The sequence below is a fragment of the Alosa pseudoharengus genome, unplaced genomic scaffold, assembly GCF_046254945.1.
Source record: "Alosa pseudoharengus isolate Yale_2024_CS ecotype anadromous, Long Island Sound unplaced genomic scaffold, YU_APseudo_1.1 YU_APseudo_1.1_scf_21, whole genome shotgun sequence".
NCBI lineage: Eukaryota > Metazoa > Chordata > Actinopteri > Clupeiformes > Clupeidae > Alosa > Alosa pseudoharengus.
Window position 1 is genome coordinate 33,438,042 of NW_027468674.1, and position 15,182 is coordinate 33,453,223.

General features: G+C 39.2%; 1 protein-coding gene across 4 annotated transcripts in view; it reads left to right on the forward strand.

Annotated features, from left to right (window-relative positions):
- Nucleotides 1-2,701: 2,701 nt before the first annotated feature.
- Nucleotides 2,702-15,182, forward strand: part of cacna1g (calcium channel, voltage-dependent, T type, alpha 1G subunit) — a 92,989-nt gene continuing 80,508 nt past the window's right edge. For all 4 annotated transcript variants that reach the window (XM_076298689.1, XM_076298690.1, XM_076298691.1 and 1 more), the window contains exons 1-3: nucleotides 2,702-2,833; nucleotides 6,796-6,929; nucleotides 13,904-14,001. In XM_076298689.1, the coding sequence (XP_076154804.1) occupies nucleotides 2,735-2,833; nucleotides 6,796-6,929; nucleotides 13,904-14,001 (331 nt within the window). In that variant the 5' untranslated portion in view covers nucleotides 2,702-2,734. The remainder of the gene's footprint in view (nucleotides 2,834-6,795; nucleotides 6,930-13,903; nucleotides 14,002-15,182) is intronic.

Sequence of the window (15,182 nt, forward strand, 5' to 3'; positions counted from 1 at the left end):
GTGCTTGTCTCCATATAAAGAGTTCAGATGCAAAACCCTCTAAATCCCTCAGACCACTTTTTTTTAAAATTAGCATTTTTTTTTTATCAGGCTTCTATCGCCTACTACTTGATATTTTAGACCAGGAAGAGAGTGGTAGCAGGCTTTTAAAGCTACATTATTTGATTAACGTATATTATGTGTGGAGAGGATTCACTCACCATCAATATCTCATTTTTGATGCAGGTGGCGTTTATAGAGGGTTTGCATCTAAACTCTTCATACACTATACTGTAGCCCTGAGCTCTGTTTGGAGATTAGTATAGTGGATAATGAGTAGGAATAATTCAGGAATAATTCAGTGATCAGTGAAGAATGATATGACATTTAAGCACTGTTAGTGCAGCTACCATATTTACAGCAGAGCTGTGGAGCTCAATGCTCTGTGTCCTTGTGCATTGAGTTCAATAAAGATTTAACTTAAGTCATGATCTAATCCTTGGTAGTCCCGGTGAGGCAAAAGTGTGTTATGTTTGGAGAATTTAGCCTAAATATGGATTGGGAAGATTAGCATAGGTTAGCAGGTCTCACACGATTTAAACTTTCTAATCTAAACCAATCCAATGCCTCATGAAGCCAGAGCTTAGAATGGCAGAGCCAATTCAAAAAAAAGATTCAATCTTAAGGAAAGGATAGTGTCACTTTTCCAATATTGTGGGCAGGATTTAGACTAGAACCATCCTTGATGATATAGCCTACCCTCACCATGTCTGACTCTGCTAACTAAATGTTTTGCAAATTGCATTGGTTGCATTTACAGTATTTGGCAGTAAGTGGTGCACAGGCACTACATTTTCACATTCTAATATGAAAGATTTCATTGCCTCATCACCTGTTTCCTTAGTAACATCGGTGATATTATAATAACACTGTGCGCTACCAGAGAAACTCTGAAGAGAAAATGTCAACATGATCGAAAAAGTTTAAGAAACTACATTCTTCAGTTTTACTGAATAATAGAATGCAGTAAGGGAGATGTATCTGTGGTCATCCATATTAAATAAACATTGTCAGATTATGGCAACATTATACTGTATCAGTTATAACAGCCGTTTCTTTTTCACAGTAAAACACTGATAGGCAGGTGTACTTCTATTTACCAAACCTGAAGCTCATCTCATAGTTGATGCTTTTTCTCCATTCCTATAATGTAATTTGCGGTTATCACAAGCACAGTTAAAAGGAATCAACTGTGGAGCACATTAAAAGGAATGAAATATTTAACGATCTGGAAATAATACAACACATGCTAAGAAGGCATCAAACATACTGTAGAGATAATGCAGAACAGTAATTCTACCATTAAAAAAAATGTTCAAGCTATTTGTGCAGCCAAAACAAACAAATTCAGAATCAATCAGGCATAGTGGATGACAAAGCGAAAGTAAGATATTAAAAAGGCAAGCAAAACTAAAGGTTGCTTTTGGCATGGTACAAATAAGCAAAACTGGGGCTTTGGATACTGATTCCATTGTTTCTGAAAGTTTCTTCTATTCACACATTTAACTGCAGTCTTCAAATTACACATGCATTAAAAGGTGGAACATTTTCAACGGAAAATAAATATGTGCGCTGTCACCCGTAGTTATGATACATATTCTAGAATACCTAATTCATCGCTGTTAATGCTCCTCCTCTCATGTCTTTGCACAAAGCTTTCACTTTTTCTCTGGCCTTCCCATGAATGCATATGTATGAGTGGGAAAAGCACAACTTGCCATGCAGCAAGCGCTCCTGTTGGAGGCAAAATGTACTTTCTTGTGCAGTCTGCTCATACATATCATGCCATATTTTAAGGTGCTGATAGCGAAGAATTAATGTCTGAAACAAGTTGCAAATGATTTGGTACATCTGACCCTAAGTCTCTCAAATGGACTGTGAAGAATTGAAATGGAGAGGACAGCGTGAGTGCTTCTTCCGGGTGTTTACATTTGGCTTTTTCATCATGACAATTTTTGGATATGAATCACTTTGTTGTTGTGATTTCCACCACAAATTCTGCCTTGAGAAATATTTTAATGATGCATTCACCTTTTTCAACAGTTTTTTTTATCCTTTGTCCTGTAATAACATGATAATGTGTTTGCCAGTAATTAAGAGAAATGAGCTGTTCTTTGTCTGGTTTCAGTGTGTTCAGACAGCCCCCTACCAGGGCATTAGCTTCTGTTAATTCAATTAGCATGGTGACAAGTTTTGGCTGCTTGACAAAGGTCGCTATCTGCATCTTTTGATCTATTACCTAGTCCAAGACTAAAGACATAAATGTGCAGCAGGCGATCTGTTCTGAGCAAAGTAAATTAAATGGCACAATGATAAACAAAATGATGAAGACATCTTTGTCTCCTTTTAATTTATTCTTATTAGTCCTATCTTGAAACAACTTACTGAGTACCAGTGGCAATATGTGGTATTAGTAGTGTGTCCATATGCTCACAAAACCAAGAGATGTTTAGGTTGTTTTATGTGAAAAGTTTGTTTTCATTGCTATTGACTGAATTTAATGTTTACTGTTGTGTTTACTTCACGATGCCATGAGTCCATCAGATTTTGTAACATCCGTTGATGACATTAAAAACAACAGTGCACACTGATAGAAGTGTTGAGCATCACACCATACAGTACTTATGAAATAGTTGTAGAATGACCTCTGTCATCAAATGTTCCTTAACTCCTGTTTCCCACGTGGTTTGAGAGGATGAGTATGCTGGTCATTCTGCTGAACTGCGTCACCCTGGGGATGTTCCATCCTTGTGAAGATATCTTGTGTGACTCGGAACGATGCAAAATCCTGGAGGTGAGTGTCCCTAGATATACCTAAACAACACCACTGTTCTGTGAGATGTCACTGTGTATTAAACAAAAATCCCACCTGTTACTCTCTAAACAATACATCACATCTCTGGTTTATTTGCCTTTCTGATCACTGAGAATTGTGGTTGATGGAATGAAACATTAAATGTTGACTGTTAGTAACTTGGATTGACAGTTGCGACTTCTCAACTGAAATTAGGAAAGAATCATCGATGCTGCTACACAGGTAAAATCCTGGAATTCTTCATCTTAGCAGTTGTGTTTACGGATTGTTCTGTTCAGTATGTAAAGTATAGGAAATGTGATGCTCAATTTCATCAGAACTGTTAAAGTGTTATTTTGTCTGAGAAGACTGGAAAAAGTCCTGTCTGTATATTTTCGTCTGTATGTTTTCTTTCATCTTACAAATATTTCTTAGAAACCATTTGTTTATTCTTTGCTTAATGCAGTCCAAAAATACTGCTGAACTGAGGGACACCATCCATAACACAGGCAGCGTAGTGGATCAGTGTACCTATTCGTCTGAATTACATTGCTCCCCTAACGTTTTCAACCAAGGAAGTGAGCAAATTTGCCATCTCCATCTTGACTCCAGACATCATTTGAGTGACAGTGACAGAATGCATACTGTAAGTAGGCGGACTGTCGACTCAATCTTGCACATTGAAACGAAATTTCAGCATTCGAATCCTGTTCGTGATCCAGATGATCCAGGCTCAACTATAAATATCCATTTTTAAAACCTTTATTATTGAGAAAAAACTGTATCAAGTACTACACAGATATCTTTGTCTGTAAACAAACAGCATGATTTCTTGCTACTTTATTACAGTAGAATATCCTATACAGGGTGAGTTAAGTATTCTTTTCAAGTTGGCTTGGAAGTCAACATGTAAATTTGTACTGCGGCATAGTGCAGCACACCACTTTATTTCTCTCTAGAGCTGAACGTGGAGGTCTTTTCCTTTTTGCCCGGGGCTCTGCGAGGTTTACAGCGATTATCTCCTCTGATGGGTGATCAAATCACTCCCCTCTTATCACATGGAAATTGGCACGGGTATTTTAGTGAAGTCAAGAGAGGGAGAGCAGAAGAGAGACTCATCCGACAGGCAATCCACAAACACATGCAGTCCTCTCCCATCACTGTCTGGATGATGGCTCCCAGGGGGCTGGCATGACTCGGGTTAACCTCTTGCTGAGCCAGAAATAATGCCTTCGGTGGAGTAATGGTATCTGAGGCAATGTAATAAAAGACTGAGTGTGCCAGAGCCCCTACTTCTGATCCGCCCCCACTCCAACAACAGCACACATCATCAGCTCTTACTCTTCAACTCACTCCCCTCTGCAGTATTGAGTGTGAGCTACAGTATGTGTCCTCTTTAGATGCTACTAATCTGGGCTAATGTGAGTGATGAGAGTTCATGAGACTGATCACTCTCACTGTGACTTCATTAACTCTCCATCTGCATATTTAGGAGCCAAGTACCACATGCATGTATAGATCATGTTTAAATCCATACTGATTTCTTGTGATGCTTGTCCAGATTGAGTCAAAAATAGACACTGCTAGAAATTATAAATATGGCATTTATGTTGTATGTATGAGGGAAGAGGGTTTATACCATTTTGGAGTCCCAAGCCTTAAAAACTGGATACATGCATATGTACTGTAGGTAACCTTTGGATCATTCCAATATGTGACAGATAGTCATCTCATCTCATGAAGATGTTATACTTGTTATACTACAATTACTTGTTGTTATATGTTGTTCTTGGTCCTAGAAACTCTCTCAGTGAAACTCAGGCATAGGTAAAGACTTCCTCTATTTTCTCTTCTGCCCTGCTTTTTATAGCTATTGTGAAAAGAGCTTTGTCATTATTCTGTAAATGTTGTTATATACTGCAGTCAAGATTATGTATAGAGTGTATGGTAAGTGGAAAGCTAGGAAATGTCCTCAGGCTTTTTCTGTGCTGACTATCATAGATGTGAGGTGCTACCTCTTTATGCTCGTGTGGAAGGAAGTGAGATTTTGGGAGGAGCAGTTGCCGGGTAAGATATGCAAAGGAGACTGTGTTTGGTATCCTTGAGAGGGGTTCTCAACTGAAATCATGAAGCACAGGGCAGAAGAACTCTTTCCATGGCTGAGCACACCATTTGTCTCTCAAGGTGTTGGTTCATATTTTTTTTTATCTTGAACTGTGTTGCAAGCAGCTCATCCAATTTTACAGTGTTATGAGGAAACAGCTCTGCGGACAGAGATTGTTTTAAAACGTATGTTCTTTATTATTTATCTTACCCAGCGGATGAGACAGTCCATATCATGCAACTGTGTTCCAACAGTCACTGTAGATAACCAATATCAACACCTGACCTGAAACAACTCTAGCAAATCTTCCAATTCTTTTTTATTTACCATTGTTCATTTTTTTCTTTATATTTTATCAGAAAGGTAAGTGTCAAATCTGTGAAAACAATGTGCTTTTCTTTTTAAATATTTTTGGTGTTGACTACTTTTTTCTATGATGAGCAGACAAGCAAGCACAATAAACAATGTCATGCCATTCACCACTCTGCAATCAATTATGCCTGTCTGCACTCACAAGGCAAAAGGAATTCAAAAAGGCAGTACCTACGTTTGCTTCATTATTCAGACCTACCATACTGTGCTAAACATGTTGAATGAAACATAACGTTGAACAAACTACGATTATACACGACTTAATATGAGGTATGTTTAAAGATAATAGAGACTGATTGTAATTCCCCTACTGTAGGTATCAGCACCAAATTGTCTGAATGTTCTCTGATATGTTGCCATCTGAATGAGCACTTTACATTAGAGTCCCTAAACCACACTTGTGCACCCGTGGCACTTTCCACTGCAGTCAGAGAGAGGATGATTAGTGTCTAGTGTTGTTCTGGGAAGTATACTGCATTGAGGGAAACCCAATGTTTGGATTAGTTCTCTTGAGAGAGCACAGCTGAAGCACATAACAGCTCACACACAGCATAAGCAATCACACCCACACACAGACACTTTGTACAGTGGTACAGTCAGTCACTCATGCTTGGTAGGACACAGTGGCTTACCTTTTGATCAGACACACACTAGCTCACACACACATAAGCACAGACACATATGGTTGTTCACTGACATTTGTCGCATAGTGCAGGCAACAGCTTGCTTTTTCTCTCCCCTCTCCTATCTTTCTCATCTCTCCCAGTCCCCAGCCTCCTCCTACGCCATTTTGCATAGTTACAGCCAATTCCAGCTGGCACTGATCACTTCGCCAGTATCTGAACAGGAAGGGGTTTCCCCTCTATAAGCCACTCTCACCAAATGTTGTACCAGCTGGTGAGACATCCCACAAGGTGTGTTACCTAGACAATGAGATTTGACCTTGAGGGACTGGTCTCCCAGCCTACTGCTGTATCTTCAGCCTACACCAAGGGTGACATCATGCAAAGGTACCAGCTGGCCCGAGTGTCTGCTGATGAATAAACAAGTAGAAATCCTCAACCTATGCAAAGCAGACTGCCAAGTCACTAATCAGTTCACTGGAGTGTCCGGCTCCAATGTGATCAGTGGTTTCTTAAAAAGAGTTTCTCACCGCATCATTTTGTAGGATATCATTTATCCTTCTATAATTTATCTATCTATTTGTACATAATTTGTACCTTACAAGTTGTGTACAATGGGGTCCTATGCTGGACCAAGAGAGGAAACTTTATGGGAAAAACAAAACAAATATTTTTGTTTGTTTTGTTATTATTATTTGTTTGTCAAAGACAATGTATGGTGTAAATGTAAGTATGATGTGCTCTGCTTTAATGTGATTTCACATAAACCTTAATATACATAGGACACTGGTAATTGTGTGTCAAGGTAGCTTAGCCTGACTACAAATGAATATGAATGTTGCGTCTTTCCCTCTTGTGTGTAGGATTTTGATGACTTCATCTTTGCATTTTTTGCTGTGGAAATGGTGATAAAGATGGTGGCCTTGGGAATTTTTGGAAAAAAATGTTATCTTGGTGACACATGGAACAGACTAGACTTCTTCATCATTTTAGCCGGGTAAGTGTCCTCTCTACATCTTCTCTTAATTCCTTAAATCAAGCAAATGATGTCCCCACATTTGCAATTACACATGCAACACATCGGTTAGTATTTTAAAGTTAACACCAACTGTCTAACAGAATAATAACAGAGATGCAATCACAATCATGGCCGCCGGCCAGATGAAGAAGCAATCACCAGACCTCATATTGTTAAACCACATTGTTTTGTAGTGTCCCGGGCATCCCCGGCCAGCATGTCATTCACATACCATAGACGTCACAGACCTAGTGTGTTGATAAATATTGATGATTTCAGGAAATGGTTTCAACACATTGGCCATACAGTATGTGTAAATACAACACAGATGTCTGCCAATGTGTAGAAGACGAGTGCAGAGTGGCATCAATCTGGCAAGCCTTTTTGGCAGTTTGATTAAATCAGTTTTTGTTTAGGCCTTTTTATTACAGCAGGGCGGAATATAATGGTTGATGACTTTTTCTGAGAACGTGTTACGTAAGTTGCTCTCTGGCACTGTGCATTTGTGTTGCTCAGCAGATGCTGGGTGTAGGTGTTCAGGTGAATAGGTGTTTTCTGTATATTCAGTCAGCAATTGCACAAATCTAAAATGAGACAACAATAATGATAACATGAGTATATAGGGAAGCTGCTGGAAGCATGAGAACGTACTGATCTACGTAGGCATACTCCCTGATGTCCTTCACATGAGGAGGATATCAGTTGGAGACAGACTAACCTAAACAGTTCTGATACACCTGAGTGTATTATTTCCTGCTACCCAAACTCTGTGAAGTCCATTTTCCCACTTACACCATGCAGGTCTTGCAATATATAAGTTCTTACTATATGGTTGCTAGGGGTGTAACGGTACACAGAAGTCACGGTTCGGTTCATACCTCGGTTCGGACATCACGGTTCGGTACGAGTTTGGTACAATGGAGGGAAAAGCAAAACAAAAATGCAGAAAGCATTTTTTTTGGTACATTTCTCAGGCTGTACCACCTAGTGTCCTACAGTCTCTTTCCTGAGCTATCTGCAACAGCCTGAAGTGTGTAAGATGTAGGCTAAACAGTACAATAAGTACCCAGACTCCTGTAACTTGTAAAAAAAATAAAACAATCAGCTATAAAACTGAAAATAGGCCTACAGCATCTCTTATTTCTGAAAGTGCAAATTACATAGAAAAATTATTTTTAAAAATCCACTTAGCCAAGACCTTCAACATCTGTGTTTAGTTGTATATGGAAGGGTCTACAATTTGCCTCAATATTTTTCATTGTGTGTAAAGTAATAATCTAGCCTACTAACTGTGAAAATATCACACTATTTTGCCTTTTTTTAAAAAATAAAAAAAACACCCACTGGGGCGAAATTGCTCCTTTCATTTCATAGAGACTACAACTAGAAGTCACGTGACTTTGCCCTTTGACGTTAACTCACCGTAGCATGGTTTGTTTATTAGCCTGGTTAGCGTTGTCACTTTACTGTCACTTAACACTACCAGCTCCTCATGTGAGAAGTTACAAGTTACCACGCGATTTACATAGCTTTCTGTCATTACGAAATCGTTTAATTTAAGCCATAGGTTTTGGCCCTATTTGTATGTATCCAACGGCTGCTGAAGCGCAGGGGAAGTTTTTTTTTTCAGTGATTGGTTGCTAGCCTATACATCATCTGGGTGATGGCTTCTAATATGTGTAGCATTTTTTCCACTCACATACCCAACAACAACTGCTGAACAATGCCGACACACAGTTTCATCTTATCCACCACTCTTTCGCCTGTACTAACGTTACTGTAACTGAAGTTCTCAAACTTGCGATATTAAAGAGACCAGCGGATCCTCTAACTCTTGGGCGACCCAAGAGTTAGAGGATCCACTTGCTTATGTTGCTGCTATCTCTGACTTGACTGACGACCTGACAAAAAAAGAACATAGGCGCCAATCAGAGCTTCAGAGCTAAGGCGAGGCTACAGATTAGCGTTAGGTGTCGCTAAAGAACTCCCGTAACTCTCGCTAGTTAACAGTAATTGCGCATGACATGATACCGTGTATTCTCCGTGTAAATTCATGCACCGAACCGTGACGCCCGTACCGTTTCGGTTCAATACGAATACATGAACCGTTACACCCCTAATGGTTGCTATGGCCATAGCCCTGTCATTACCTCCATATCTCTTGCTGCTTAGGTGCGATATGAAGCGTTTTACTGAGCCTTAGCTTTGTCAAATCACGCACTTCCTAAGGCTGATTTACAGTCCAGGCGACTAGTGTCACTCCAAAAAAAAAAAAGTTGGCGACAGATGTCCTGGTGCTGTGGGCTTTCGTAGACCTGTGCCAGCAACAAAATATTGAATAGAATAGCATCTATTTTCAGTGACAATGTACAGTAGCGAATGTTTACATTTTCTAACATCACAAAATGAAAGTAAACACAGACACACACCATGCCAACGGCAGCACTCCAGAACACTGAACTTTGAGTTGCTATCCAATCAGAGTGTGCAACAATGTTTGCGCTCTTTCAAATGTTTGGGTGTGCACCATTTCTTTTCTCTTAATGATAGGTTATGATGGGGGGAAATTATACATGAGGGGGCCTTATATACATTAATAGATTGATTAAGTTGATTATGGTCACTAGTATTGATGAATTGCATTTATAAATGGTAACAGTAGTGATTACCGAAAAGGATATCCTGGCAATAGTGGGTTAAGGGCATCACTCACCTCACCAAGATCTACCAATTATCCAGCATACATGAAGTCTAGAAATGTTGAAGAATGAAAATGCCCAGACATAGAAATCTGGATCACTTTACTTGTCCATTTGATTTATTTTGTCTGTCTGACTGAGAGCTATTTATGGCAGATGTTACGTGCAGATAGTATTGATGCAAATGACAAAGTAAAGGACATAGGCAAGGACACTGTTCTGATGAAGAAAAGCTATCTTTACCAGGGTACAAAGAGCCCGTAAAAGCAGCTTATGACTTTAGCAGGGAGGTAAGTGCAGGCATGCAGTGTGTGTCTTGGTCACCTACTTTTGTTTCCTTTAGGATTGGTATCTGCCATCAAACTAAAACAAAACAGGTCAAGAGAATGTTAGATGAGTAAGGAATGAGAGAACACAGCGTAATAGATAGAAACTTTAAAATGATTGCCATTCCTCTTTTGCCTGTGGGCAACTTCGAAGTTTACCGTAATCTCCCACCTATTAACCAAGGTTTATACAGTACATTGATTTTGCAACATTTCCTCAGCTATGAAGTTCATAAACAGAGGCGGGGTATACATGAGAATGTGTTTCATTTCTTCATTCTTCTTTCTCATTAAAGCATGATCTGATTCTGATTTTTTAGGCTATTTGGCACTGCACTTAATAAACAGTTTTGCGGTCATGCGGTCTATACACGGTGTGGCTAATACACTGGAAGTTACTGTAGTCTCAAGTTGCACACTTGGATGCAGTGCAGCATTTCACTGGTCCTACCCAAAGCCCTAACCATAGCATATTATCTTGGACATTTATGAAAACAACAGAGCACTGATTGGATTGACCAGGTGTTCTGGGCCATTACACACTCTCAACAACCTGCCATCCCCTTCAGATCTGAGGCTCAGTGAAGTTTGTTTTTAAATGGTCAGAGTAAGTGATGTCTGGCAGAGAAAAATGTCTTTTCTTTGTCTCGCAATAAATAAAACAGCTCTTATTGAGATCTCACCTGTTTCTCTTGAATAACCCTTTGAAGAAATAGGGAGCAATTTGAATAGATGGAGAAGAAGTGTAGTAGTTTTGGGATCTTAATTAGAACTTAAATTAGACTTTGCTGAAACAAGAGAAGAGCTAATTCTCAGAAGTTCGAATTAAGAAATGCAAGAAAATGGCCAAAATCTCATATTTGATGTTAAATTGAGCACATTTACGTTTAGGAGAAATAGAATAGACAAAAGAGATTTTTTCCTTTCCTGTGGGCTGTAGCTATCAAATTATATGAACATTTAGTTTTGAGCCTGCTTTAAGCCATGCCAGGTAGAGGTTATGAACTAATGATGTATGTTATGGAAGCCGGCGTGTGTGAAATGACTCGAAGGGGGTTGAAGGAGATGGCACCCAGAGGATAGGTCGGACAGGTGCTGGTCATAAGTTCGGTGACAGCGGTAAAAACCCTTTTGAATAAGTGAATGCAGGGGATTTCAGTTTTTGATGTGCATTTTTAATTTCATTCTGTGATATAAGAATTCCATCTTTTCTATCGCTTGTCCAGCTATGCCCTTATTTCATGTTATTTTATGCAGCAATGTGAACAAATGCTTAAACACATTGGAAGAGGGTGGTAGCACACACATTTCTCATGGCCAGAAAGGCTCCAGCAAAAGGCTTGTTTTGTCCTATTTTACCCTCAGCCTACTTTCCCCTGTAGTTGTTGACTGTTGATAGCTGAAGAACTAATAGGCTTATCAATGGTGCATGAAATATTTAGTGAGCATGAATTGGCAAAGGAATAGACATTTGAGTGGTTAATTCCAAACGGCTGTTAACACTAACAGAGGTGGAGTCATTATAGTAATCACAGTCTGATGAGTTTGAATGTAGCAATTAATATATGTGCAATTGTTATAGTGACTCACTTATGGAGAATAGATACGCAATGAGAAAGAAATGTGAAAAGAATACACAAATCTGATCTCTGTGTTCAGGGCAGCTCCCCTCTTTCTGTCGAGTGTTGGGGGTTAGGAGGTTAGGCTCTCACTCAGACTTGCTCCACTTACATGATAGCTGATGAAAAGCCAGATCCCTAACCACACGGCCTCCAGGGCCAAGGACCTTGAAGCAGGCCTGGTTTTAGCCTATTTGGGTGGACTGGTAGGAATAATAGGTGGGCTACTGTGGCGGAAGCTCAGGTCAGAGAATTGGGCTGGCAATAGATTACAGATAGGTAGGTGGATAGATAGGTCAAAACCAAAAGATCTGGATTTTTTTCTTTCAAGTAGCCTAACATAACAATAGGAGCTATGACACAGACAGAATTATAGCGAACATAATCACTGGCCTTTGTCTGCAGGGACGAGTGTACAGTAGTCTGAATACAAACAAAAACATCACATTTAATAGATTAGGCTACTGGTGTTGTGAAGGGTAAAACTGAAATGTTTAAATATCTAACTAAAAGTTAGGACATACAGTATTAATATCAAGTAGTGACCAGCAGATACAAAAATGCCATTCTGCAATGAACTTCATTTTCCAAAAGCAAGAAACAACATGCTAATGTCCGACAAGAAGACCCAGTGATATCAGCCTAATTATTAGCACTCTGACAGATGGCTGAGGTGGAGTCTGTTGTGGAAATGCATTCACATTAAACTAGATTGCATTTTTGGAAAAATACAAAATGAGGTGGAAGATGTGTCCTAGGTAGTTGTAACAGGTCTAAGATGTAAGAAACAGAATAAATTCTAGAGGGACACTGGGAAAGCTCAGGCCTTTGCTAAGGCCAAGTACACAATGTTACCAGTGATCTGGGCCAAAATTAATATGGCTCTTTCTTAGGCCATTCTGCAACTTTCCAACAAGTTTCATATTTTAAGTTTCAAGTTTCTTGTAGTTTTTACGTAATCCTGCCTATGGATTGACTAATATACAAGCAAACTGTACCAAAAACATAGTCTCCTTGTTTGAAGTAATAACTATTTAGTGGATCACTAAATAGATATTGTATTGTATTGTTAATGAAGGCCAACAATAATGGTGCTAGTTGGGGGTGGGGGGCTGTTACTTGAGCTAGATTGTGTTCGCAGCAGTGCTATGTCGTAGAGGACAGACATGTTGGATTTGTATCTCAACCAAATGTATGTTTGTGTATGTTCCTGATTACTACCTCTGTTTGTGCTCGGCTTATCTGCCCCAGCAGATGTTCTTTTTATATCCAGAATCACCCTCATAAACAAGATTGTGCTATTATCTGCCTGAGATCTAGTATATCACCTGTGAATGTTTCTCACACTTGTCCCCACTCATTTATAGGAAATGTACTGCATTGGTGCATATAGCAGTTTCATTTATAATGCAGGAGAGATTTAATGTAGAAGAGTGTTTTCAGTAATTATTTATCTGGTTTGCATAGTAATGAATACATTTACAAGTGGGTCCTCTTTTAAACAGGGTGTCCTTTGAATTGAGTTTGAATATCTGAGGTGTTTTGATTGATCCTGTTATGGCAACTTAACTGACAGCTGCTGACAAAAACTCCAAAACAAAACAACAGGCCTTGACATAGTATGGCTACATTCTTAGAGTTGCTGAAAGGTGGGAATTCCTCCATGTGCTCCCATCCAAGCTCCACATATGCCTAGCAGCTGCTCATGCATGTGTTTGAGTGTGTGCGTATGTGTGTACTCCCACGCACAAATGCACATATGTGTTTGTTTCTTGGACATTCCTCTGAAGAAGTGTTGTGATTAGTGGTACGTTGCTGATTTTCCTGCTTCACTCAAATGTAGACAGCTAAAGTTAAAACTTGAGTCATCTATGAACTAGATAAAATGCCCCTGTTCTCTTATGTAACTGAAAATGCACAAGTGAGAAGAAATAGCTCCTTTGATCACAGGTTTCACTTTTCATGCCTGAATGCCTCACTACCTTGAACACTGACATCCCTGCTGTCTTTCCCGCTACCATGCATTTTACTCGTTTTATTAAGTATACACCTTGAAGTGTTCAAATGCAGTATGCACTTTTGAATAAAAGGTATATACTGTACATTACATGGAATTAATGTTTTTTGCTAGATGTGGAAGAGCCTTTGATGTCCTCAAAGACATACGGGTTTCAGGGACGTTCTGCCCTGTGTTTGTAAGGACTTGTATGTATACTTGTACTTGTATGGAAGTACTTGTACTTAATGTATAATTATATTAACAAATCCAGCAGTTGTACTGATTTTGCTCATGCTCATGTTTACTGCAGGATGCTAGAGTACTCCCTTAACTTGCAGAATGTCAGCTTCTCCGCTGTGCGTACAGTTCGGGTCCTGCGGCCACTTCGAGCCATCAACCGAGTGCCCAGTGAGTATATGGTCCAGTAATAAATACATCATTTATTTACAAAACAGGCACATGCTCTCTTGTTGCATTATGAAATATTCCATCAAATACAACACATGTGTGACTTGATGCTGGCAACTAGTACGGCAAGTCCTCAAAGGATATTGTCTCTTGGTTTGAGGGAAACATGATAAATGATGAAAAAAATGAGGGTAGAATGCAGCTCTTAGCAAACCTAGTCATAAACCCACAGCCATAGCTGTGTAAACAGTGAATTTGATTGGTGTCATTAGATTGTGTCTTGTTGTATTATTAAAATCAGAGACTAGTAGCTACCAAGAGCCGGGTATAAATTAGAAGTTATTACATTCGGTACACATTCCATTCTGTTAGTGCACAACAATATAAACTGATACAACATTTAATTATGATTTCAGCTAATCAGAATATGAAGGTATTTCTTCCCTCAGACATTAATATTACTTAAGCACAACTGCTGCAGGTAGGTTGGTATAGTATAATATTTATTATAACATATATATAAAATTGTATGCAATCAAAGGGTCCTTGCTAAATATTTATTTGGAATTTCAGTAAACTATTAGCCACTCCACCCTTTCCTTGCCTTTTCCTCTAAAGGGCCACAGATTTGCACATTTTCCTCTTCATTACGTTTCCCTCTTCTCTCCACAAGTATACAGGCCACTGGCCAGGATGAGGGACACTATAAAGAGAGCCACACACATGCTCACAGTCCTTCAAGCAGAGAGGAGTCACCTTTTTTATTTACTGTGAAATTATCCTGTCTACCAAGCAGGTTTCTCTCCCTTGCCCTCAGCTAATAATGGCACAATGTCTGTTGTTGGTGCTGACTACATGAACCTAATAATTAGTTTTAAAGCAATGTTTGGGCGGACACTATGTGATTCAATTTAGGCGAGATTTTGATGAGAGCAATTTTGTGACTTGTGTTCCTCTGTAGTTATTCCCTGTTTGTGCTGAAGTGCAATTTTACATTAACCTATTTACTCCTAAAATGCCTGCTAAAAACGCCTATAGAATCCTATGGCATTCTAGACTAAATAACCTTATTTCCTGAGGGTTTTCTGAAAACATACAAAAAATTGTCAACGTCTACCAAAATTTAATATCTAAGCCTCTGTAGCACCTAGAAACATGACATAAAAAGTATGCTGCTCTAC